Below are 27,769 nucleotides of genomic sequence, written 5' to 3'. Positions count from 1 at the left end.
GGCTCTAGGCACGCAGGCTCAGTAGTTGTGGCTCATAGGCTCTGGAGTGCAGGCTCAGTAGTTGTGATGCACAGGCTTAGTTGCTCCACGGCATGTGGTACCTTCCTGGACCAGGGCTCAAACCCGTGTCCCCTGCATTGGCAGGCAGATTCTTAACCACTGCACCACCAGGGAAGCCCCCATTTTTCAATTGGATTGTTTTTTTGCTGTTGAGTTGTATGAGTCTTTATATATTTTGGATGTTAGCCCCTTATCAGATATATGATTTGCAAATATTTTCTCTCATTCAGAAAGTTGCCTTTTGGGAATTTCCTTGTGGTCCAGTGGTTAGGACTCTGCGCTTTCACTGCCAGGGCCTGGGTTCGATGCGTAGTTGGGGAACTAAGATCCTGCATGCCATGTGGTATGGCCAAATTAAAAAAAATAAAGGGTTGCCTTTTCGTTTTGCTGATGGTTTACTTTGCTGTGCAGAAGCTTTTTAGTTTGATTTAGTTCCACTTATTTACGCTTTTGTTGCTTTTGCTTTTGTAGTCAGATTCAAAAACTCATCACCAAGACCTATGTCAAAGAGCTTACTGCCTGTGTTTTCTTCTAGGAGTTTTATGGTTTCAGGTCTTACATTCAGGTCCTTAATTCATTTTGAGTTAATTTTTGTGTGTGGTATAAGATAGTGGCCCAGTTTTATTCTTTTGCATATGGCTGTCCAGTTTTCCCAACACCATTTATTGACGAGACTGTCCTTTCCCCATTGTATATTCTTGCCTTCTTTGTCATAACTTAATTGACCATAGATGCATGGGTTTATTTCTGGGTTCTCTATTCTTTTTTTTTTTTTTTCTTGCCATGCCACGTGGCATGCGGGATCTTAGTTCCCTGACCAGGGATCAAACCAGTGCCCCCTGCAGTGGAAGCACAGAATCCTAACCACTGGACCACCAGGGAATTCCCTGGGCTCTCTGTTCTGTTCCATTGATCTATGTATCTGTTTTTATGCAGATATCATATTGTTTTGATAAGTATAGCTTTGTAATAGAGTTTGAAATCAGGGAGCATGGTGACTCTAGCTTTGTTCTTCTTTGTCAAGGTTGCTTTGGCTATTGGGGATCTTTAATGGTTCCATACGAAATTTGGGATTGTTTGTTTTACTTTTGTGAAAAATGCCACTGGAATTTTGGTAGGGATTGCATTGAATCTGTAAACTGCTTTGGGTAGTATGGACATTTTAATAATATTGGTTCTTCCAACCTTGAGCACAGAGTATCTTTCCATTTATTTGTGTTTTCTTCAATATCATTCATTAATGTCTTATAGTTCTTGTTTAAATTTATTCCTAGGTATTTTACTCTTTTTGATGCAATGGTAAATGGGAATGTTTTCTTGATTTCTCTCTGAGAGTTCATTATTAGTGTATAGAAATGCACTGATTTTTGTGTATTGATTTTGTATTTTGCAACTTTACTGAATTTGTTATTAGGTCCAACAGTTTTTTGATAGAGTCTTTAGGGTTTTCTGTATATAATATATGTCAGTGGCAGTTTTAGTTCTTCCTTTCCAATTTGAATACCTTTTATTTCTTTTTCTTGCCTAATTACTCTGGCTAGGACTTCCAGTACTATGTTGAATAAAGTGGTGGGAGTAGGCAGCCTTGTCATGTTCCTGATCTTAGAGGAAGAGCTTTCAGCTTTTCACCGTTGAGTATGGTGTTAGCTGTGGGCTTGATATATGTGGCTTTTATTATGTTGAGGTAGTCCCTCTATACCCACTTTGTTGAGAGTTTTTGTCATAAGTAGATGTTGAATTTTGTCAGTTGCTTTTTCTTCATGTATGGAAATAATCATATGATTTTTATCCTTCCTGTTGTTAATGTGATGTATCACATTGACTGATTTGCAAATGTTGAACCATCCTTGCATCCCTGGAGTAAATCCCACTGATCATGGTGTGTGATTCTTTTAATGTACTGTTGAATTTAAGTTGTGTCTTTATATATGCCCTTGGCTTTCATCAGTGGCTACTGTACTTAAAATGATATTGAGAAGTCACCCAAGTGTCATATGAGAAATCTTTCAGGATTGAGTGTTAATGAAAACACCTTGTTTCCTCTGAAGAAACTGATATACTTGTTCCTCTATATTAATTTTAAAAAATGTAGCTGATCATATTTTCCTGACTGGGAGCTCAGGGACAAATTTTTTTTTTCTTTTTTTTTTTTTAAGAATTTGATCCTTTTTTTTTTAATTTATTTATTTTATTTACTTAATTTTGGCTATGTTGGGTCTTCGTTGCTGCACGCGGGCTTTCTCTAGTTGGGGCAAGCAGGGGCTGCTCTTCGTTGCCGTGCACAGGCTTCTCATTGCAGTGGCTTCTCTTGGTGCAGAGCATGGGCTCTAGGCGTGTGGGCTTCAGTAGTTATGGCTCACAGACTCTAGAGTGCAGGCTCAGTAGTTGTGGCGCACAGGCTTAGTTGCTCCGCGGCATGTGGGATCTTCCCAGACCAGGGCTCAAACCCGTGTCCTCTGCACTGGCAGGCGGATTCTTAACCACTGCGCCACCAGGGAAGCCCCAGGGACAAATTTTGAAGAGTTGATGCAACAGCTATATTGACCTTTCTGCCTTATTTTTAGGTCTTCTATTTAAAGTTTATACTTCTGGGACTTCCCTGGTGGTCCAGTGGTTAAGACTTCACCTTCCAGTGCTGGGGGTGTGGATTTGATCCCTGGTCGGAGAGCTAAGATCCCACATGCCTAGTGGCAAAAAAACCCAAAAAACCTAAAACAGAAGCAATATTGTAACAAATTCAATAAAGACTTTTAAAATGGTCCACATCAAAAAAATCTAAAAAAATAAAAAAATAAAGTTTATACTTCTGTTGTATATGCTTTTTGTTAAAAATTTCTCCATAGTCTTTATAGAGAAGCAAGACATAATTAATTTACAAACACACTGGAAACTTAGGGTGGGAATTTGGTTTGATTCAACCATACTAGCCATTTGAATAATCATTATTATGATTTCATGTCTATGTTTTTTATTAATATAGAGGAACTGAAATCATTTCTATGATTTCAGTTCTAATAAAGTGCCCTTTGTATTATTTCTTATTTTGTACTTTTTAATGTCTTCTTTCAGAGTGGGTTCCACCTCAACCAGAATATTTCTATCAACCTACAGGAAATGAAAAGGTACCAGAAATTGTAGGAGAAGAAAAAGGCACAGTTGTCTATCAATTAGATTCAGGTATTGTCATCACACTGAACAGTGAGTGATTAATCATGACCAAATTACAATAAACATATTTTCTATAATAAAAGTGATTTTCAAAAATTCATATTTTAGTGATAAAGAAACTGTCTTTTCCAGACCAACCTGAGTGGGAGCCCTGAAATTCATGACCAATCAGCTTTAAATTTTCAATCATTTTTTTAAAATGTTAGTATGTTTTCTTAATAGTTCTGAGTCCATTTTATAGCTTCTTCCTTGTTATTGCCCTTCCTGAAAATCAGATGTTGGATCTTTGGGGAATTTGCTCTTCTTTTCTCCACCTCCTGAACCGTAGTGAGTACTTTGTAGTATGTGCATATGACTGTCATTTACTCTGTGGTTTTCTGCATTAATTTGCAGGCATCCTAGTGGTAGAATTCCTGTCTTTTATAAAAATGTGCAGGACACTGTACCCAACAACAAAATACACATTCTTTTCAAGGGCACATGGTAAATTCCCCAGGATATACCATATACTAGGTTGTAAAGCGAGTCTTAATACATTTAAAATGATTGAAGTCATACAAAATGTATTCTCTGATCACAGCAAAATTAAATTAGAAATCAACAACAGAATGAAATCTGGGAAATCTACAAATATTTACAAATTGAACAACACATTTCTAAGTAACCCATGGGTTAAAGAAATCATAAGAAGAGTTCAAAAATATTTTGAAATGAGTGAAAATAAAACAACATATCAAAATTTATGAAATGCAGCCAAAGCACTGCAAGGTAAATTTATGGCTTTAAATGCCTGTATTTAAAAGGAAGAAAGATCTCAAATCAATTACATAAGCTTCCACCTTAATAAATTAGAAAAATAAGAGCAAACTACGTCCAAAGTGAGCAGAAGGAAGGAAATAATAAAGATAAAAACAGAAATCAGTGAAATAGAAAACTAATACAGAAAATCAAACCAAAAGTTGGTCCTTCGGAAACATTAACAAAATTGACAGAACTTTAGCCAGATCAACCAAGAAAAAACGAGAGGAGACACAAATTATAGAAATCAGGAATGCAAGGGGACACAAGCATCAACTCTACAGAAATCAAAACAATTACAAGGTAATGCTATTAATGACTTTATGTCAGCAAATTAAACAACATAGATGAACAGGAGAAATTGCTAGAAAAACATATCAAAACTGACTCAGGAAGAAATAAAAAGTCTGAATAATTCAGTTTATGACAAAGAAATTGAATTAGTAATTTAAAATCTTCCTGCAAAGAAATCCCTGGGCCAGATGGCTTAACAGGATTTGTTTGAATTGTACCAAACATTTAAAGATGAAATAGCACTAATGCTTCAAAACTTTGAAAACAGAGGAGGAGGTAACATTTCCCAGCTCTTCTTATGAAGCCAGTATTCAAAGCCAGACAAAGACATCACAAGAAAACTATAGATTAGTATTCCTCATGAATATAAATGCAAAAATCCTCAACCAAATACCAGCAAACCAAATTCAACAGCATATGGAAAGGATTATATACCATGACCAAGCGAGATTTGTTCCAGGAATCCAAGGGTGGTTCAACATAAGAAAATTGATGTGACCTACCACATTAATAGAACAAAGGGAAAAAAAACACACAGTCATCTCAATCAATGCAGAAAAGGCATTTGACAAAATCAGACCTTTCATGATAAGAACATTCTGAAAACTAGAAATAGGAGAGAATCTCCTCCGTTTAATAAAGGATATTTATGGAAAGGATGAATCAACTTCAGACCCACTGAAATAGCTAAAACAGCAATATAGACAATAACAAGTGCTGGGGAGGATGTGAAACAGATGGTAATAGTAACCTTTAAGGCAGAAGAGATATACCATGTTAAAGAGAAGTAAGCTAATAGATAGTAATGATCAGAAAAGAGATCTATTTTATTGGAGGAGGAACATGTACCAAGTGTAATTAGTAGAAATGGGATGTGTTAAGTTAGTGAAATCAGGGGAGGTTTTTACTGAAAAAAACAGTAATAGGAAGGAGGGACTGCAATGTGTTTACATTCCTACAACTAGAAAAATAAAATGAGCCAATTTTAGCAGAGAGGACCCATCTGAGATGTGGTTGCACATGCTCCGCTCCCAGTTGCCTTGATTTTGAGCTCTCATTACTATTTTGGCAAAAGCTAGTGAGGTAGAAAAGGTGAGGCAACTCATAGTCTACCCAGCTCCACCTTATGGAATGTCTGAGGAGGAGCTTGGGAGACTTTAAACTCAGATCATAAGTCAGTAGACTTGGGTTATAAATAGTAGGGGATGTACTGCTCCTGCAACCTCAAGAAATTCTTGGATATTATAAGCCTGTTTCACCTCTCGTTGACTTTGCTGTAGTCATTTTCAATAAACCAGATGACCATTAATCGCCACCGCTTCATCTGTTCTATCCAGATGTATTTCTACAAAGGAGGAAACCCTGGGGTTGAGAGCTCATTCTCCTGATATGGCAGCTTTTGTGAATTGTCCTTATTGTCCTGTTACTACACATTTGTGGCAGCTGTCTTGATCTTCTTGTCCTTTGGAGTCATCAAAGAGAGCTGAGCCCACACTGTTGGAGGAATGAAGAAACAGAAAACTGAGAAGATGGGGCTCTGGGGAGAATCTGGGAGTCTGTTAGCTTAGGAGACCTAGAGCAACCACTTGCTGTAAGGATATTGAGGGGAAAATAAGAAAGAGGTTTTGTTATTGAAAAATGTTACTGTGGGCTATGAGTTGGATCGTTTTTAAGTTACCTTAAAGACTAAAGAAAATATTGCAATTCCTATATTAATGACATCTGGTTGCCGGTCTGTACTTTGATTGTGGTTCCATGAAGAGATTGAATAACATGGGTCCCCAGCTCTTAAATGGATTACTTGTACTCCTGCTGCTGCTTCTGTTTTTACTTCCTCTGTGCTTTCACTCCTTTTTATGCTCGCTTTCTCCTTTGCTTTCATTTATTATCCAAATATTTATTCTCTAAGTCTCAACAGTGGCAAGGTTGCGTATAGAAGCAAAAGTCATCATAATGTGAATATACTTACTAATGAACTGACTACTTATAAAATCAGACCCCATACATGTTTCTATTTGTTTAATTCTCTTATCTAGCCTGCCCGATGGTCAGCATCTTTGTTGGTTTCAGTCACTTCTTGATGGTGGATATTGTTAACATCTGACAACATAATGCAAGTACAGTAAAAAATTAATTGCAAAGTGAAATTATCCTGGGACTTCCCTGGTGGCGCAGTAGTTAAGACTCCATGCTCCCAATGCAGGGGGCCTGAGTTCGATCCCTGGTCAGGGAACTAGATCCCACATGCATGCCGCAACTGAGAGTTCGCATGCCACAACTAAGGAGCCTGCGTGCCTCAACTATGGAGCCAGTGAGCCACAACTAAGGAGCCCACAAGCTGCAACTAAGGAATCTGCCTGCCACGACTGAGACCCAGTGCAACCAAATAAATAAATAAATATTTTTAAAAGTGAAATTATCCTTACAAGAGATGCAGGATTGTATGAAGTTGATGAATGTTAAAGAATTGCTTGCATCACTACAAAGCCATTGACAACTGAGAATCTAGAAATTTTTTATCAGTTAACAGTTAAAGAGAAAATCAACAAAAGATGACAAAATAGAATCTGGACACAACTGATAAGAACAGTGTGGAACAAAGAGAGTCCTTAGGAGAACCGTAGGGCCTAAAAGAGTTTTGCAAAAGTAACTGCAAAAAATCAAAGGTGTCACATGGCATTCTCATTGAATTTGTCTGAAAAATTGTAAGCCCACCAAAAAAAAAAAAAAAAAAAAATTAACAATTGATTCTTTGTTATTCCAAGGATTAGAAAGAGGTTGTGATTATAATCTAAATTTTTGTAAATAAAATAATATAAATTGTGTAATGTTTTTTGTTTCAGCTTCATGTTAAAGAAAAAATTTCAATCATAACCTTTTCTTTTCACTAATTGCTATGATATTTTGTTTCCCCTCTTAGACAAATTGCACTCGTGCCACTTCTTCTCAAACTTCTATTTTTGTTATATTTAAATCTGGAATGATATACCAAAAAAATGACATGGAGTGTACTTTATTTTCTCTCTTTTTTTTCGCCTTTATCTTCTTTTTAAATTAATAAATAGGTGCTATCTGGCTTTTTGTTTGTTCTTGTAGAATAAGATTGCAAATGTTTTCCGGTGCTCCACTTAGAATGTAATTTTTTGCCAACATCCTTTTAAATTAGAGTTTAAATGGGTATAAGCAGTATTTGAGTTGCCAAGGGTAACCAGGTAGCAAAAGGAAGTCCTCTAAACTACTTAAAGGTCTTCAAAGAAATACATTTTTAAAAATTAAAAGTCTCAGCAAGGACAATTGAAAATTTAAATACTCATTGTTCTTGAGCTAGAATAGTGCTGAACACAGAGGGGCTCAATTAATATTTGCTGGATAGATGGATTCGGAGTGAAACTTGGACTGAATATGTCTGTCTCATCTGCAGTGCCCACCGAAGATTCCTATTTCACCAGTTCCAGAGTGGGAGGCAAACGAGGGATTATCAAGGAACTGGCAGTCACGTTGCAAGGACCAGAAGATAATACTCTGCTGTTTGAATCAAGGTTTGAGAGTGGAAACCTGCAAAAAGCTGTTAGAGTGTGAGTAACAAAGAGGAATTTCCCAAAGGGATGATGCCTGAAGTGACTGAGAGGTGTCTTCAGAATCATGTTAGGGATCAGGAGTGTTTTTGTGAAAGAGAAAAGTGACGAGAGGTAATTGTGAGGACGATGAAGAAGAATAGAATAATTGTGACTCATACTTTTCAGAATGAAAATCTATCTAAATTATTTTTTCTACTTCTAAAAGAAATTAGTGCGCGTTTGAAATTTGCATTGTTGACCTGAAATAAACAGACTGTCAGATATTTCTCCAGCAAAGATGCGTTTATTCAGGATTGGCAGAGAACTGCATTTCAGGGTCTGCAACCACGGGGGGGCCACATGCAAGTCCCACACTACAAGAGAGGGAGAACACTCTCACTGAGAGGAGAAGGAAGTTGGGAGAGCTCCAGTAAACAAAGGGTCCGTGGCTTTTCATTGGCTGAGTCCTTGCAAGGAAGGAAAAAGAATCTTTTTTCTTCCTGTTGGGCTCTGCCATCATTGCAGGACATGAGAGCTCCCTCTTCTGGTCTCCCAACTCTATTTAATTGGGTTTCTGGTTATTAATTTTTTACAGTCTCAATAAAAATACCATAAAAGTTGCAGTTCTATAATCATACCTCCTGGATGCAGCAACTGTTTATAGTTTGGTGTATATACATCAATTTTCTCTCTCTCTCTCTCTATAATATGTAATATACACAAATTATATATTTTTAAAAATAGGAAAGTGGTATACATACTGTTTTACATGTTGCTTTTTTCCACTTAATAAATTTTAAATGTTTTTCTATGGCCATATCATAGATGTTCATATTGTCCTGTTGTATGGACACTCCATACCTTATTTACCTTGTCCCCAACTGATGGGAAATTAAGATGTTTACAATATTTTGGTTAACGAATTAATACCCTTATGCATTTTTTTTTGGCTGCACCGTGCAGCTTGCGGGATCTTAGCTCCCCGACCAGGGTTCGAACCCATGCCCCCTGCAGTGGAAGTGCAGAGTCCTAACCACTGGACCACCAGGGAATTCCCTGCATTTATATTTTTAAGTATTTGTGGTTTTATGAGATAAACTCTAGAAGTAAAATTGTTGGTTCAGGGTTTGATCACTTCAGTACTGCTAGTTTTTGCCCATTTGCCCTCCCAATGTGATTTAGTCCCCATCAACAGTGTGTGAGAGTGCCCAGTTCCCAGCACTGGAATGTTGGTGAGATGGAGGGGAAAGGGCATATCCTATTTTAATTTGTACTTCATTAATTATGCACGTGGGTGAATATCTTTCCATGCTTTTTGGCATTTGTATTTTGTCTTCTGCAAGTTCAACAAGGTGAAAGCATTCCAGAGATGCCCCCTCATCTTCAAATAAGTGAGGATCAGATATAAAAATAGCACAGAGGGCTTACAGGTCTCCTCTACAGTGATGATGTCCAGGATGTAGCTAACAGACAACATGGGGCTCTGGCTTCACTACTGTTCAGTGTGTTAAAGAGAAATGTGTTGAAGTGGTTAGAAACTGCTATTGAATACTCTCAAAAGATACCAAGAAGCTCACAGTGCTCCCAGAAATGCCATGCAGCAGTGTAAGTTTTGAGATTCTTCCTGTCCCACTCCGAATAAACTTTCTTTTCCCAAGTTCCTGCTAGCCTAATATGTGAGTTGGAAAACTAGGGAAATAAGAAAATAAATGTGTGATGTAGCAGGCTTTTCTGTTGTAATAAGATCTGTTTTTACCAGAGGGAAACAATGTTTGTTTTTTGAGGGGCGTGTGGAGTTATAGAGATATTCTTCTGTGTTCTCTATTACAGAAACACCTATGAGTATGAACTCACCTTGCGAACTGACCTCTACACGAATAAGCACACTCAGTGGTTTTATTTTCGAGTTCAGAACACCAGGAAAGATGTCACCTATCGCTTCACCATCATCAACCTCCTGAAACCCAAGAGCCTTTACACTATAGGGATGAAGCCACTCATGTATTCCCAGTTGGATGCCAGCACCCACAGCATTGGCTGGAGGAGAGAAGGAGATGAAATCAGGTACTATAGGAACAACACGGATGATGGCCAGCAGGCCTTTTACTGTCTCACATGGACCATTCAGTTTCCACATGACCAGGACACTTGCTTCTTTGCACACTTCTACCCATATACGTACACTGACTTGCAATGCTTCCTCCTGTCAGTGGCAAACAGCCCCGTCCAATCTCAGTTCTGCAAACTCCGAACTTTATGCCAGAGCCTTGCAGGAAACACCGTCTACCTGCTCACCATCACCAACCCAGCCCGGACCCCTCAAGAGGCAGCTGCAAAGAAAGCTGTGGTCTTGACCGCCAGAGTGCACCCTGGGGAAAGTAATGGCTCCTGGATTATGAAAGGCTTTTTGGACTTCATCCTTAGCAACTCCCCAGATGCCCAGCTCCTCAGAGATATTTTTATCTTCAAAGTGGTTCCCATGTTAAATCCAGACGGAGTGATCGTGGGGAATTATCGGTGTTCATTGGCTGGAAGGGACTTGAACAGGCATTATAAAAGTATTCTGAAGGAGTCTTTCCCTTGCATCTGGCACACCAGGAACATGATCAAGAGGTGAGGCCTTTATCTGTTGGTCTTACTCTGAACGCTGTCAGCACTATCTGATGGCATGAGATCTCTTCTCATGGCATAGGAATCGGGTATAGCTTTGTGGAGAGTCTTCAACATTCTCTTTGCAGCCACTTGGGTTTGGTCATTTTCAAACTTTAAATCATGTCTTATCTTTGGGTTGAAACTGAACATGCGAGATTTCAGCTAGAGGCATTTCACTTATAAGTGAAATGATTGAATGGAAAAGGTCAAAAGTCAAGGAGTTCATAGGTCTTCATGATGAGACTTGTGTAACAGTAATAATAATAGTAGTACCTAACAATTAGTCAGTGCTTATGTACGACAGGCAGTATTACACATGACCCATTTAATCTTCACATTCACCCTGTGAGGTAGGCACGATCAATATCCGCATCTTGTATATGATGAGGAAATTAAGGCCCAGAAAGTTTAAGAAACTTGCCCAAAGTCATAGAGCTAGTTCTCTGGTTGCAGAGTCTGAATGCCTTATTACCATCTTATATTGCCTCTTATGAAGAAAGAATTATAATGGGACTTCCCTGGTGGCTCAGTGGTTGGGAGTCCGCCTGCCAATGCAGGGGACACGGGTTTGAGCCCTGGTCCGGGAAGATCCCACATGCGTGGGGCAACTAAGCCTGTGAGCCACAACTACGGAGCCTGTGCCCTAGAGCCCAGGCGCTACAACTACTGAGCCCACGTGCTACAACTACCAAAGCCCATGTGCCTAGAGCCCGTGCTCCACAACAAGAGAAGGCACTGCAGTGAGAAGCCCGATCACTGCAACAAAGAGTAGCCCCCGCTCGCCACAACTAGAAAAGCCCACGTGCAGCAACAAAGACCCAACGCAGCCAAAAATAAATAAATAAATTTATTTTTTTTAAAAAGAAAGAAAGAATAATAAATCAATCTGCATTTTCCAAGCATATATAAAAGCAGTTGAAGCCTATGATAGAATAGCACCCGCCTTAAAGGAGCTTCCATTTCGCTGGGCATGAAACTGCAGCAGTTGTGAATATGTGAACGCACGCACCTTCTCACCATATCTGTGTGAATGGCTGAGAGTAGTGTTGGGTTGGTAGGCAGAATGGCTAAGAGCATATATTGGAGTCAGGCAGCCCTGGGTTTGAGACCTGGTTTTACTACTGGCTGGTTCTGTGACCATGGAAGTGATTTAACCTCTCTGTGCTTCAGCTTTCTTATCTGTAGAATGGGGATAATAATACCTGTGCTGGGTGGTTACTGTGAGGATTCAATTAGATAATCCATGTAATCTATTTAGCACAGTACCCTGCACATTGTAAATGTGGGGCATTATCATTACCACCATCATCATCATGGAGAAGGTGTTTGGAGGACTGAATAGGTGTCCTGGTAATCAGGAAACAAAGAAGAGCTGAGTCTTAAAGGAACTAGCCCTGGAATGTCAGAAACCAAGGCTTTCTTTGGTTCTTTCCCCTCTCTACCTCTCTCTTTCCACTGTTCTGCACCAGTTTGGGCTTTCCTTTAGTAGATTTTCTCCTCTTTCTTGTCAGCTTATGCAAGGCCTACCCATCTCCCCTTTCCACATCCCCTTTTCCATCAAGTTCCTCTGGCTGGCAGAGGCAAGGAGTGCTGGTGACATGTTTCCAGCAGGGGCTGAGGTTGGGCATAGGGTCCTTTGAAGGTCATGAGGGGCTGAAATTTTCTTAGGAGGGAAAGTATCAACAGACATCCTTAAGGAAGAGACTCCAAAGGATCCTTGATCATGCCCTGTATATCCACTGAGTTCTTTGTTTGCCTCCCCCACCCCCAACAGACTTCTTGAAGAAAGGGAGGTTCTCTTGTATTGTGATTTCCACGGCCACAGCCGTAAGAATAATATCTTCCTGTACGGCTGTAATAACAACGATCGCAAGTTCTGGCTTCACGAGCGAGTCTTTCCTTTAATGTTAAGCAAAAATGCACCAGATAAGGTAATTTTCTGTCCATTGACTAAGGGGGAAGGATAACTCATTGCTTCCTATATGCAGTGTTTGATTTGCCACTTTCATCTCTCCATTATCTTGGGTAAATCCCAGCTACCTGGGCTTCAAGAATTTAGAATCGTGTGGCTTTAAGAATTACTCTGTGTCCGATGAAAAGATAAGTAAAATGTAGTATATCCACACAATGGAATGTTATTTGGCAGTAAGAAGAATTAAGTACTGGTATGCTAGGGCATGGATGAACCTTGAAAACATTATGCTAAGTAAAAGAAGCTAGACACAAAAGGCCACATATTATATGATTCCATTCTATGAAATGTTCAGAAGAGGCAAATCTATAGAGACAGAAAGTGGTTTAATGATTGCCTAGGGCTGGTGGGGGGAGGATGGCATGGGGAGTGACTGCTAATGAGGGGTAGTGGGTTTCTTTTCGGGGTGATGAAAATGTTCTAAGCTTAGGTTGTGGTAATGGTCACACAACTCTGTGAATATCTTTAAATCACTGAATTGTGTGCTTTAAATGTGTGAATTTTATGGTATGTGAATTATATCTCAATAAAAATGATTTTTTTAATTGCTCTGGGCACAAGTTCAAACTCTTAGTAGGTAGAATTCTCTCTCATCTTTCATCCTGTGTTTGGCAGTGGAAGAAGGGACTGAAGGACAAATGCTAATATTGCTAATAGCAAAATGCTAATATTATATGAGCCTCCACAGAAACGTTTATGTAATACAAGATCACAAATAACTGCAAGATATTAAAGGGCTAATAAAAACAACTTAAAAGTCTTTAATAGTTGGCTGAGTAACAGCTCTGTGACAGTTGTATCTGCATTGATTTAGAAGCTGGTTTTCAACATCATAAATAGATTCACAAAATGTAACCGTCATTGGAAAGAAGAAATTAGGTTGGATTCAGAAAAGTATTTAAATGACAGTGTAAATCTTCTCGTATAAAGATATAGGACAAATATTTTGTCTCTGCTACTCTTATCTGTAAAAACAAAGAAGAAAGAAAAAGGAAGCTTCTTTTCCTTCTGCCCTTTATCCCTCCCTCCCTTCTTTCCTTTCTTTTTCCTTTTCTTTTTTCAATCTTCCTGTTTTTTCCAGGGATCTCTTTTCTTCAAACGAAATCCCATCCGGAACCTAGCGTTTAAAACAATGAAAAGCAGCGGCGCGCTAGTTGAAGTGGGCGGAGGGCTCAGCACCCTGCCGTCCTGTGCCCTCCTCAGTCCTTGCAGCAGGAGCACCCTGGGGTTCCTCGGTAGAACCTCTGGATTTCAGAGAGCACAATTCAGAAATCACTGGTAGTGAGACGCCTTCCAACTCTAAAGCATTTTCAGCAGGACAGGATAGGTTGGGATAGTTGCGAAGTATATGTTTACAAACTCCAAGTGAGGAAAGAGAATTGGGGTGGTCATGAAAGGCAGTAGAGGATATTGAACTCCAAGCCAGAAACGTTAGTGTTAAGGAGCAGGAGAGTTCTAGGTAGAGATTGTAGGGGTGAGGCATGCACAAATCATAGATAGGGGATAAATCCAACTAGATCCAAGGGTTCAAGTTGGGGAGGGGTAGAAAATAAATCTTAGAAAGGCTGGCTAGTGCCTTGAATGCTAAAGTAAGCCAGCATTCCCAAACAGGCCTTCAAGGAACCCTAGTCCTGCAATATGTCCCTGGGGAAGGTGGAGAAGGAAAGGAAGGGTTCATGGGCAATGAAAATCAGAATATACTCTCTCCCCTTTGGAGGGTCACCGTTCACAACAACATATTAAATGCTCTGAGAAGTCCTGCAGAGGAGGCCTGTTTAGTCTTGTTAAACCTTCTTCTCCCTGACCAACAGAACTCATTTTTTCCTCTATTACATCTATTAACATCTCTTAGAATTAGTATTTTATGGAACATACGTTAGGAAGTAATATATAGAACCCAAGGGAACCATTTTTTTAATTCATATTAGTGAATTTTAGACATCTTAACATTTGCCAATTTATAATTAACAGAGGGCTTGGATTTCTCTTTAGTTCTCTTTTCATAGTTGTAATTTTAAAGTCCAAAAGTGCAAAGAAGGAACAGGACGAGTCGTGATGTGGCGGATGGGAATCCTAAACAGCTATACCATGGAGTCTACCTTTGGTGGGTCCACCCTGGGTAAGCTCTCTTTTGTATATCATAAGCCAGCATGGCAAGGGGACGCCAAGCAAAGCATTGGGGAAATGAAATCTCCTTGAATGTTGGGGAAATAATTGACCTAGAAGATTTTCTTGTCTGTGCCTTAATGTTAAATTTGAGAACCCAAAATATGAGTGTGAAATGTAATACCTGATGGGGCAGTATAGCATAGTGGTTGCTCAGGCCCTGGAAATCAGGCAGGTCTGGGTTTGAATTTCCGTTTACTGGCAATAATAATAGTACCTGCATTACAGGCACTACTTAATGAGGTAGTGCATGTAAAACACTTGACATAGTGCCTACCACAGAGTAAAGCCTCAGTAACTGTAGCCATCGTGATTGTAAACTTGTTCATTGTCAAAGATTCTCCTGAGTCAAACTAAAACTAGAAGGAGAGAGACCCTGTCCAGAAGCGTAATATTCTAGAATCATAGGTGGTGTTTCTAACGAGATATTCATAAATTAGATTTGCATTTGCTCATTAAGATTTACTAAGAAGTGTTAAGGATTTTTTCCGCAGGCAATAAAAGAGACACTCACTTTACCCCTGAGGATCTAAAATCCCTGGGTTATCATGTCTGTGACACCCTTCTGGATTTCTGTGATCCTGACAGAACCAAGGTAAAAATGGGGTTTCAAGAAATATGGGGATGTCACTGTGATCGTTTTCACATGGGTCTGAAGTCAGCCCAGTGGGATTACAGGCAATCTTTATTTTCCTCTTAATATTTTTCTGAAGTCTTTCTAATCAAAGAAAATAAGAAAGCCCCCGGCCTGCAGTCTCAGCAAACGATAAGACCTCATACTTCCCCAAGCACAGAGGCCATGGTGCCAGCTCCCCTTCAGCACACCTCTCCCTCACTTCTAGGCTTAGCTGTGGCAGCACCAATTCTTACTTCCCTTCCTCCTATTTCAGAAAATCAGGTGTCTTTCTCTTCTCCAAAACTACCCCTGTCCTTCAAGCACTTGCCAACCTCCCCTGTGGCCTCCCTGAGGTCTTGCCTCAGTTACCTCCTCTCTTTTCTGTGCCCTCAGATTTTTCCTTTTCTTCTTCCCCTCAACTGCAGATGTTCTCAAGCTGCCCCCATCCTAAATCACAAACAAAGGCTTCCTTTAGCCTTGTTCCTCCAGGAGATTATTTCTATTTCCCATCACCACTCGCCTTCTTAAAAGGGAGCCTGTACTCACGGTCTCTAACTCGTTTCTCATACCCCCTCTGAAATGTCGGCCCTGGGAACACATGACATGCACCACTCTGGATGCAACTGTTCAATTAAAAAGTACTTAAAAGACACTTTGACCTCAACATAGGGCCTGTTAAATCAGATTTGCCATAGGCCAAATTCTGAACAACCCCATTCTAACTTTCCCTACCTTGCTACTCAAAAAAATAAAATAAATCTGACCTTTGCATTGTTCAAGAAGTTTATCATTGGCTTTAGCCAGGGAAAAGTGACTAAAGCAGTGTTCACTGATATTCTGCCCTAAAAATGCTTCTGTCTGTTCCTACAGCTCATGTAACTTGTTGTTAACATGTCCTTAGTAGCAGAGGTTACAGCTTACTCATCTTTATGTCCCCAGCAATAAATAAAGTGCCTTTCAGCGTATACTTAGTAAATATCTGATGAATAACTAAATGAATAATCAAAAATAGTTCTTTTTTTCACTTCCATAGTTCATGCAGTGTCTAGCAGAGCTTAAAGAGCTCTTACAACAGGAGATCCATAAGAAATTCAAAGAACTTGGACAAGATATGGATTTAGAAGGAAGCTGGAGTGACATCTCTTTGTCTGACATTGAATCCAGGTAACAAACTTCATTTCAAAGAAAAACCATAGGGTTCTATTTTTTTTTTTTTTTTTAGTTGTCTTGCCTGCTCTGTTGTTTTGTTGGTTTTGAACCTCAGGTGCAAAATATTGAATAAATCACGGCACACTTGAATGCACTTCATTCAACAACTATGTATTGAGCGCCTGATCTTTGACAGCCTCTTTTCTAGGCTCTAGAAAGGGTTAGAGAGATGGGCAGGCAGTTTGTGTAGGGCCTCGTAGGCAATTGTGAAGCCTTTGTCTTTTACTTCAAGGGAGATGGAAAGCCTTTGGAAGGTTTTAAGTACACAAGTATTGTGACCTGACTTAGGTTTTACTGGGGCTGCTATGTGGAAAAGAGATTGTAAAGAGGAAAGGTCTAAGCAGGACACTCATTAGGAGGCTCTTGCAATAATACAGAAGAAGGGTGATGGTGCTTAGGGGTGTAGCAGTGTTTGGGGGTGTGGGAATTGGTTGGATTCTAGATATATTTTGAAGTTTCAAACATCAAGATTTGCTTATGGATTGGATATCAGGTATGAGAGAAAGAGAGAATGACTCTGTAATTGGTTGGATGGAGTTGCCTTTAACTGAGCTGGGGAAGAGGAAGTGGGTGGAGAAGGTTAGGGGGGTGATGAAGATCAGGAATCTAGTGTTGGGGATGTTCAGTTTGAGATGTCTAGTAGATGTCTAAATGGAGATGTGGAATAAGCAGTTGGGTATATGAGTCTGGAGTTCAGTGTAGAGAGGTCTGATGGAGAGAGTCATCATGGATAGATGATATTTAAACCTTAAGTGTGGCAGATATCCCAAGGGAGTAAGTGTAGGTAGAGTAGAGAAGAGGTCTGAGTCTGAGCTGGGTACCATAGCTATAAGAGGTTAAAGAGACAGTGAGGAGCCAGGGGATAAGACTAGGAAGGGACCAGCACGGCCAAAAGAAAACCAGGAGAGTGATTCTGTTAAAGTAAATCAGATCGTGTCATTCCTCTGTTTAAAACACCTCAGTGGCTCCACCACTTCACTCAGATACAAAGTCAAGGACCCTACAGTGGCCTACAAGGCTATAGGATCTAGCCATCTGCTACCTCTGTGACCTCCACCCTCACCCTCTCACACACTGCTACAGCTACACTGGCCTCCCCTCTCTACCTCAGACTTGTCAGGCCCTCTCCTACCTCAGGGCCCTTGCACTGGCAGTTCCAACTGCTCTCCCCCAGATATTCACAATGCTAATTCCTTCACCACCTTCAAGTCTTTGCTTAAACGTCAGCTTTTTCAGTGTGGCCTACCCTCATTACTCTAATATTGCAACTTGCTCCCCTGCGTTCACCCTCCTGCCATTCCTCATCCCCTTTACATGCTCTGCTTTTTTCCATAGCATTTTACCACCTTCTGTATCATTTGTCATTCTATATCACTTATGTCTTTGTTGTGTCTATTATTTATTGCCTGTCTCCCCCTACTAGGATGTACGTTCCACAAGGTCAGAGATCTTTGTTTTGTTCATCTCTGTATCTCATTTACTTAGAACAGTACCTGCACATAGGGAGAGCTCAATAAATATTTGTTGAATTCATTTAGTATGTAGGATCTCAGGCCCACTCTAATAGTCTCCACAGCTATTTTAGGAAGCCCCCAGGTAGGGGGTGGTTATTTCACAGGTGTGCCAGAACACCTCCTACTCGAGCTTACTGCCCCAGCTGTCCTCAGTCAGAAGGTTTCTGGGCAGGGCATGGCGGCCTTCTGCTAGAGACTGCACTGTAGTCTGTGGTAGAAAGTGGGAAGCGGATGGCTCGCCCACCCACTCTACGTAGCACATTGATTCTGGGTCCTAAAGTAGTTCTGCTGGCTGAGTCTCCCAAATGTCTCTTTAGGAACCTTAAACCAGACCATCAGCCCAGGTAGGGTGTCCCATTCACCAAGTCGCCTCTTCCACTGTCCCAGAATCCTTTGCCTAACTCTCCAGGACCACTGCATCAAACCCTCTTCACTTTCAGCCTCAAAAACAAAATGCCCCCTGCCTATCAAGTCATACATATAGGGCCCAGGGGGACCAACTCAGAAGCATCCTGACTGCATTCTGACAGGCTCAGCAGGGATACTCTGAGGCATTTAGTTAAGAATTATTGAAACCAATCTGCCAACCTCTGCACCAGCCTCCATGGGGCTCCTCCTATCCATTCACATGATTACACAGAAAAGCAGACTGTGTGTGCAAGCCCAGTTTGAGTTTGCTCTGTCTGTGTGCACATACATGATTTTCGACATCTTCTGGGGCATACTGCATCTAATGCTTTTTATCCCATTTGTTAAAGTTTTCTGTTACCTCCGAAAGGGATGTCAGAGGCTATTATCTAGTGGCCTCAAAGGCTACTTCTCAGACTGGAAAAGCCTTGTGAGAACAGGGAGTTGGGAATTAGATCAGAGAAGAGAGGGCTTTCTTCCCGCTGCCTTGCTGTGGGGCTCCTCATTGTGCACTGATGGGAGGGAGGGGGGCATGAACAGAATGAAAGTGCTGAGCAAAAGAATGGTTTGAAATGCTGTCTTTTCCCAGGAGATTTGAGTTTTGTGCCTAAGACATTTTTTTATATATGGAGGATGTGTCATAGAGCGCAGCTTTCAGTTCTAGCCAACCACACCCCAGGAAAGGGGAAAATATAATGTGACACAGAAGCAAAGGACATGATGAAGGAAGAAAGGATGGATTATCTGTGTCTTCATTCCTCCTAGCCTTTGAAGAAAAGGGGAGGGGACAGTTTGTGGGGAGGACTTTAGATCAATCTAGATGTGCATCCAAAACTTTTGAAGGGGGAATGGGAGTGATAAAAGTAATGCTCCTAATCTCTGACCTACAGATTCTTTATTATTAAATATATCTATTTGCATATTCAACACATTTTTGAAGAGTACCTAGTCAGATCCTTGCTCTCTGAACTGGCAGTGGCTAGACAGGTATGAACGAGACAAAGCCCCTGCTTTCAAACAAATCCCAGTCCCCTGCTGTTCTCCAGGGCTGCTCATTAAGAATCCTACAGTCTCTCACAATCACTGCCAAGGGCAGCTTTGCCCATCCGGCCAGTGTTTATTTTGCCACATGGTTCATCTCTGTTTCCTGTGCACTGCCTGGCGTGCAGTAGGTGTTCAGAATGAACAAATGGATATGCTTATCAAGAATTCTTAGTAATTGAAACACAGACAATGTGGGCAAATAGCAGACTAGGTGTCCTAATCCCATGCTGCTGGTCTGCTAAGTGTTTTACATCCTAGACATTAATAACAGGTATTTCCCTTTTTCCTTTCCTTTTGGAAACAGCACCAGTGGTTCTGACAGCTCCCTCTCAGATGGTCTCCCCGTTCACCTACTGAACACAGCAGATGAGGTAAGATTATAGAGACTCTTGCACCCAGAAAGTAGCAGCCTGAAAAAAGCATGACACTACTGGATAATTTGGAAGAATTTTCATCTATCCCAAGATCTGCAGAAAATACAGCAGTAGCATCCTAACTGGTTACCCTGCCCTGGAGTCTTTCATTTTGTCCTTTATAACTTTCTTTTTTAAATCTGGGGGGAAACATGCGAGAACTCCATATTTATTCCAAAATTAATTAAAAATGGGGAAAAAAAGTTTAACTAAAAGTGAAACCCATGTTAAGAGATAGAGGTTGTTAAAAATGACCCAGAATTTCCCTGGTGGCGCCGTGGTTAAGAATCTGCCTGCCAATGCAGGGGACACAGTTTCGATCCCTGGTGCGGGAAGATCCCATATGCTGCGGAGCAACTAAGCCCCTGCACCACAACTACTGAGCCTGCGTGCCACAACTACTGAAGCCCGCTGCCTAGAGCCCGTGCTGCGCAACAAAAGAAGCCACCGCAATGAGAAGCCCGCGCACCACAACGAAGAGTAACCCCCACTCGCCGCAACTAGAGAAAGCCCGCGCGCACGCAGCAACGAAGACCCAACGCAACCAAAAATAAATAAATAAAATATAAATCAATTTTTAAAAAATGACCCATACTTTTTTATTTTAATAAATTAATTAATTTATTAATTTATTTATTTATTTATTTTTGGCTGCATTGGGTCTTTGTTGCTGCGCGGGGGCTTTTCTCTAGTTGCGGTGAGTGGGGGTTCCTCTTCATTGCGGTGCGTGGGCTTCTCATTACGGTGGCTTCTCTTGTTGTACAGCACGGGCTCTAGGCACACGGGCTTCAGTAGTTGTGGCACGCAGGCTCAGTAGTTGTGGCTCACGGGCTCTAGAGCACAGTAGTCGTGGCACACGGGCTTAGTTGCTCCATGGCATGTAGGATCTTCCCAGACCAGGGCTCAAACCTGTGTCCCCTGCACTGGGAGGCAAATTGTTAACCACTGCGCCACCAGGGGAGTCCCACAAATGACCCATACTTTTTAAAAAGTGTTTCTTTGTTTACATGGTTTTAGGTAGTTTTTTTATATTTCCATATATTAAGTAATTTTTCTTCTGCCCCGTCTATTAACAGACTTGTTTTTTACATAGATGGTATAAGAGCTTTAGAAACAGCAAAATGTTTGTTGTGGTTCATCATGCACCTGATTTCCTAGTTGCATTAAGAAGTATCTTCATCCTAGGGTGAGTTTAAGGCTGTGTCAGAAGGAGCCAGCCGTATCAGACTGGACCCCACAGTTTCTTCAGCTGGACTTACAGCAGCATCAGTATAAGCTTCACCACTCCATAGGTGCCTGGAAAACTAGTCCTGAGCTTCATTTGCTTAATTATTAAAGCCACCCTATGGTAACAACCAAACTGTATCTATTAAGCACACATCTAATAATCAGTATTATCTGTACCTGCCAATATTGCCACAAGTAATGTGCTTTCCCGTTTTATATCACAGATATTTGGTTATTGGTATAGGTGCCCCTTTGGCAGTGTATCTATAATAGGGGGATTTGGGCGGTGTTAAGTGGGGAGGGGTCTCTGGTAATTAGGTAACTGAACTGTTTTTTTGATTCTCCAAACCAACAACAGTTCAACACTGTGAGGGCACACATACTGGGTTAGCCATTGTGTCTTGAGTGTTGTGTGAAAAGAGTGCTACATGTGGGTGGGCGTACCTCTGGAATGCTCAATGGCTAATTTCTCTGTACTTTCTGGAATAGTTGAATCAGAAGAAGAAGATGTATAAGAAGAAAAAAAGGAAGCCACTTCAGTCTAGGAAACAGCGAAATAAACAGTATCAGAAAAGTAATTTGATGCAGGAGTCAAAGTTAACAGAAGATGCCCCAGTAAGAAAGCTCTGCTGCCTACTTCTACTGTCCAGTTAGAGTTTTCTACAGAGGGAGCAGGACAAAGAGTTAAGGTTTACTCTAAACCAGAAAGGGAAATGGGGCAGGGGGAAGTTTTCTATTTGGATTTCAGAACTCTTCCATGGGCCCTCTGGATATCCCTAAGCAGATTTCAGCTTAGCCCACTAATCCTCCACTACACTCTAGCATAGCAAGTCTGGATTTCCAGAGGAAGGAGGTGGTAATGGAAAAGTGGTGGCTAGAACTAGACCAGAGTTGCCGGGTGGCTGAGAATTCAGGCTTGGTCCAGGCTAAGGACACTGGGATACCTCCTTCCTAGCTGCCACACCCACACCATACCCCCTGCTTTCTAAAGATGAAAATGCTTTCAGAGGTGGGAGTTTTACTCTTGGGTGAATTGGGTCAGTTATGAGTAAATTAATTATAATAGAGCAACTGAAAAATATTCTCTTTGCAATCCTTCTAGGAAGGGGCAGGGTTTGCTTCTACTCTGCAAAAGCAGCCTGCTTTTTTCAAAAATTCAGAGAATACCAGTTCTTCAATGATGAAAAATGAAAAACCAAGGTTGAATGAGGTAGTATTTTTGCTTGACTTTTTTTTTTTTCACTCACTCATGGAAAATTTATTAAAACCTTTTTTTTGGTAATATGTTTAAAGTGTACAACATGATGTTTTGATATATATATATACATTGAGAAAGGATTGTCACTGTTTAGTTAATTAACACATGCTTCACCTCAAATAAATATTCACTTTTTTTTTTTTTTTTCTGAGAACTCTTAAGTCCTACTCTGTTAGCAAATTTAAATTATACAACACAGTACTATCAGCTACAGGTACCGTGCTATACATGATTATCTTCACACCTCATTCATTTTATAACTGAAAGTTTGTATCCTTTTACCACCCTCTCCCTATTTTCCCCAATCCCAAGTACCTGGCAACCACCATTCTACTCTCTGTTTCTATGAGTTTGATTTTTTTTTTTTAGATTCCACATATAAGTGATACCATACAGCATTTGTCTTTGTCTGGCTCATTTCACTTAGCATAATGCCCTCCACCCATGTGAATATATTTTGTTGCAAATGGCAGGATTTCCTTCCTTTTTAAGGCTGAATTATGTTGTTTGCAAGTATTTTCTCCCATTCGATAGGTTATCTTTTCATTTTATTGATTGTTTCCTTTGTTGTGCAGAAGCTTTTCAGTTTTAGTCTCGCTTGTTTATTTTTGCTTTTATTGTCTTTGCTTTTGATGTCAAATCCAAAAAATCATTGCCAGTGTCAAGGACTTTACCCCCTATGTTTTCTTCTAAAAGTTTTACAGTTTTACAGTTTGGGATCTTGAATTTAACTTTTTAATCCATTTTGCGTTGACTTTTGTGTATGGTATAAGATGGGGTACAGTTGAATTCTTTTGCATGTGGATATCTAGTTTTCCTAGCACCATTTATTAAGGATACAATCTTTTCCCCACTGGTTATTTTTGGCTCCTTTGTTGAAAATTAATTGACTATATATGCATGAGTTTATTTCTGGGCTCCCTATTCTGTTCCGTTCTTGACTTTTTGTCACACAGATTCTCTGATTTTTCCAATTAGTATGTCTCTCTCAGAGGGTGAAGAGTGCAATAGCCCTCTGTCACTCCCACTGTCAGTGCCACTAGGAGCAGGGGGACATTAAAATTGGTGGGGACACTGACACTGCTTTGGATTAGACACCACTGAAGTCTGATATCACATGTTGGTGAATTGTGATTTTATACCCAAAACATAAGAGCGGGCTGCTTTACCATCCATCCATCCATTCAGCAAATTGTATTGTGTAACTACTACATGCCAGGCTGTCTACTGGATGCTGGGAGTGCAACAGTGAACAAAACACTATCCCTGCCTCAGGGACCTTAGGGTCTGCTGGGTATTTTAACAAGTAAGCAGGGAGTTACATACAGAGTAGGATGCAGTAGGAAACAGAGGAGACAAATTCACCCAACTTTTAGTACTTTGGAGTGTGGCTATAAAATCCTTGGTTCTTTTATGTATAAAAATAGGTTTGGGTACAATAGTAGCCAAATAGGGTGCATGAGGCCCTCCTCGTGTGGAATGCTGCCCTGTGGTTAAGAATGGTAGAATAAGGTCCCACAGCATTACACAGAGGAGCCCACACCAAGCACAGCCATCTCTGTCCAGTATTGAGGGCCATTCGGTGTCTAGTGTAATCATGGCAAGAGCACAAGCTATGGGGTCTGTTTTGAGTTCAAATTCCATCCCCACTATGTAGTTTTCCGTGAGTCACTTAACCACCCAGGGGCTCAGTTGCTGCATCTAAAATGTTGGGGTAATAATATCTACACATAAGGTTGTTGAGAATATTTGATGTGAAACCATGTGTGAAGTACGTGGCATATGGTAGGCATTCAATAAGTATTAGTTTCCTTCTTTTCTTCAAATTACTATTTGTGTTCTGCCTCTCTTTTCATGTTAGAGTATCATAATGAATCAACATGCGTGAATAAAAAATACTCTGTGTGTTTTATATAATCACACTTGTCCAAGTGGAAAATTTAGTGAGAATGTGTTCATTTATTTTAGTTAAATGGAAGAGACAAAGGCACCTCCCTGGGCCCATCAAAAATGACCACCTTGATTTTGACTAAGAATAAAGAGAGAATGCAGGTATTTCACCTAATATATGTATATATATGCCAGCAATTAATTTATTTTTCAAATGTATTATGTGATTTGGAGGGGTGGTGATCTGCAATCCACACAGTATCACCTCCTTGGATTTGTTCTGCTGAGGTGAACATCTAACGTCGTTTGCACTCTCAGGCTACAAAACACCTGACCAGCCAGGGGCATAGCGTACAAAGTACTGCAGGACGGAGGAAGCCCAGCCAGGGCTGAAAGCTTGCCGCGGAGAATTTAGTTTCATTTCAATGAACATTTGTTAGGCAGCTATTATTTTGTAAATCCATGGCAACATTTCAGGTAGAAAGTGATGGTGAACGCAGTGATTCTCAACCCTAGGAGGTGTTAACAAACCGGGGTGCCACCATCAGTTGTGAGGGGTGTTTCACATCCACTGTTACAGTGATCGTTCGGTACCGAGGTTTGTGAACGATGTGCTTTTTTAAAATAATAAGTTAGAACGAATTCATATTTATCCCTATAATAACATCTCTCTTGCTCATTTGCACTTGCATATTCTTTCCTGAGAGGGAGGAAAAAGAAGTAAAGAAACAGCTGGTGAGCTGTGGTTTCAAATAGCCCTGATTGTGTCTGTGGGAAAGTGCTGCTCACATGTGTCCGGGTGGAGCAAAGACTGAGGACCACTGGATTACTGTAGGTGCACTGGGTATAGCATAGATGATCCTCTCAAGGTGAAGTCCCTGCCGTCTTCCCACGTCTGCTGCTTGGGAATTCTCAGGATGATGCTCTCATTTACCCGTCAGTATCTTATGGAGGACCTACTATGTGTGGGGCCCTTTGAAGACTGTATGACATGAGCCCTCCCTTAAGGCCGTGATCCTCTAGGAGGGGTAACAAGGTAGATAGTCCAACCACCATGATATAACAGAAACAGAGCAGTGAAAAGAGATGTAGATAAAGTCAAATCAAAGAGGATTCTGTCCTGACACACTGATAAGTGATGACTGTCCTCTTTCCTCATACAGCATCCACTGCAAGATGTCTGTGGGTGGCTAAAACCATATCCTACCACTGAAACATGCGAGTTAGGCTGTAACATGTAACTAGGGATTCAGTTAAACACAATGTAGTAGACGAATGCCATGCAAACCTTTACTTTTACTTCATTTTCTTTAAATTTCTAATTTAATGTTTCTTTAACAGAGATGTAGGCATTTAACTTCCGTGGCAGGTCAGATAAGCAGAGTTTAAAAAAGGGGACAGTCTCCCAGCTTGTAAATTAAGCTCTTCTCTTCCTTTGCGTAATGTTTCTAGACAGCTTATAAAACGCAGTCCCTAAACTTCTCAGGGCAATTAAAATATTGCCCATGGACCGTTCTTTGGCTATCTGAGGGACTAGGACAAATGCTTGATTGACCCCTGCCCTGTAACAACGTCAGCTACTTTGGTATTTGAGGGGAAACGCAAATACTTCTCACTGACTCCTGCGAAACCAGCACCAACCCTAACTATAACTTCAGGAATTGCAGCATCAAGTGGTTCACCTTTTATGTCTTGTTTGCACAGAGAGAGAAGCCAGGATTTAGAGTATCATGCTCTCCAAAGAGAAACACAAACCCCAGCCAAGAGCCAGCTCCAGATACGAAGCCAAACTGGTCCAGGAACAGATATCCTGCCACAAAGGGAGGCCGTACGACTGCGGTGGTATACCCATCCTTGCATATATACACCTACCCATAGGGTGCCGGGGCCATGCCACACAGGCGCTTCCTTGCTGTGTTTTGGGTTAGACACATCTTGTAACGAAGGGATTTGTATGCTAGGGAATTACGTTCATTTGTGGTATCCTGTGTTGTGTGTTCATCATGCACTGTCCTCACCCCAGGTGCTTACACTGTGTTCATGCTCTCAAGATGCATACCTCACAAATTAAATTATTTTTTCATAAAATGAAATTTTATTGTGATGTATCCAAAAGCTTCCCTTATCAGAAATCGAAGTGTGTGCTCGTGAAACTACAACACAGATATACCTCAGTTTAACCAATAGATATTCTCTCTAAAATTATGTGCAAATCAATTTTAAAAGTGCAAACTCTGTTTTAAAGGTATTCTGGGAGTTTACTATGTTAAAAGTCTTGTGTCAAAGCTTTCTAGTGTTGAATGATCAGTCTCACTGGGGTATATCACGTTTGCTCAGGGTGAGGTGTTCCCACATAGAGAAAACAACTCATGTATTACCTGGAAGTCAGTGTTGCATATATTGTGTTCAGCACGGTTATGTAAGTTTTTTAACCCATTGATTAAAATTCTTTCTCCCCCACAAATTGTTCCCTTTGATTGGTTAACTGCATAATCTTGTGTGAATAGATATTTGAGATTTTCTATCCCTCGCAAGCACCAAGCACCGTCTGCCGGCTACGGCCTGCACGTCAACGTGCTGGAGTCATGTTACACAAGGGTCACTCCAGTTCATGCCAGGCCTCCTATTTTGACTTTTCCTGCTTCCTTTCACATTGGATTGAAAGTTTCCTAGTATGTTTTTTGTCATCACTTTTAAACTCTTTCAGCCACCACCACTACCTAGATGACTAGAGATTAGAACCAAATGGCAACACATTTTATTATAATCCCAGTGTCTGTGTCTTTTTTTTTTTTAATTAATAGACTTTATTTTGAGAACAGTTCTAGATTTACAAAGAAATTGAGGAAATAGTACAGAGAGTTCCCATACACTGCCCACCTCTCCCCACACACACTCTGTGCATGGTTTTTTTTTGGGTTTTTTTGGTTTTGTTTTTGTTTTTAATTAATTAATTAATTTATTTTTGGCTGCGTTGGGTCTTCGTTGCTGCACGCAGGCTTTCTCTAGTTGCGGCGAGCAGGGACTCCTCTTCGTTGCGGTGAGTGGGCTTCTCATTGCGGTGGCTTGTTGCAGAGCAAGGGCTCTAGGCGCGTGGGCTTCAGTAGTTGTGGCACGCGGGCTTCAGTAGTTGTGGCTCACAGGCTCTAGAGCGCAGGCTCAGCAGTTGTGATGCACGGGCTTAGTTGCTCCGCGGCATGTGGGATCCTCCTGGACCAGGACTTGAACCCGTGTCCCCTGCATTGGCAGGCGGATTCTTAACCACTGCACCACCAGGGAAGCACTGTGTGTGTGTTTTTAAAGGGAATATCTGCCCATGCTCTTTACATAGGAGTTTGCAAATGGCCTTCTTCTATTCCACATCTTACACCCTAAAACTATTAGTCAACATTTTAAGTATCTAGAAATCACCCAGCCAAAACCCCACTTTTTGTTCCTAAAAGGATATCTTTAAAGGACAAGTCCCAAAACTAACCACTGAGAGCAAGCCTTGTTTGAAAGTTGTTCAGAAATACTTGGTTTT

The 27,769-nt window shown here is 40.7% G+C and overlaps 1 protein-coding gene across 8 annotated transcripts in view; it reads left to right on the top strand.

Moving 5' to 3' along the window:
* The window catches only part of AGBL2 (AGBL carboxypeptidase 2), a 40,240-nt gene extending 13,901 nt beyond the window's left edge, over positions 1 to 26,339 (top strand). For 2 of the 8 annotated variants that reach the window (XM_059931609.1, XM_059931604.1), the window contains 12 exons: positions 3,130 to 3,237; positions 7,742 to 7,895; positions 9,708 to 10,490; positions 12,304 to 12,460; positions 14,494 to 14,620; positions 15,162 to 15,262; positions 16,317 to 16,447; positions 19,763 to 19,829; positions 21,588 to 21,713; positions 22,201 to 22,308; positions 24,325 to 24,408; positions 25,951 to 26,339. In XM_059931609.1, coding sequence (XP_059787592.1) covers positions 3,130 to 3,237; positions 7,742 to 7,895; positions 9,708 to 10,490; positions 12,304 to 12,460; positions 14,494 to 14,620; positions 15,162 to 15,262; positions 16,317 to 16,447; positions 19,763 to 19,829; positions 21,588 to 21,713; positions 22,201 to 22,308; positions 24,325 to 24,408; positions 25,951 to 26,124 — 2,120 coding nt within the window. In that variant the 3' untranslated portion in view covers positions 26,125 to 26,339. The other 6 variants (XM_059931606.1, XM_059931607.1, XM_059931605.1 and 3 more) reach the window with 6 other exon arrangements.
* The last annotated feature ends 1,430 nt before the right edge of the window (positions 26,340 to 27,769 follow it).

Source organism: Balaenoptera ricei, chromosome 8 (genome assembly GCF_028023285.1).
Source record: "Balaenoptera ricei isolate mBalRic1 chromosome 8, mBalRic1.hap2, whole genome shotgun sequence".
In the NCBI taxonomy this organism is placed as follows: Eukaryota; Metazoa; Chordata; class Mammalia; order Artiodactyla; family Balaenopteridae; genus Balaenoptera; species Balaenoptera ricei.
This window is presented reverse-complemented; position numbering and strand designations above follow the sequence as displayed.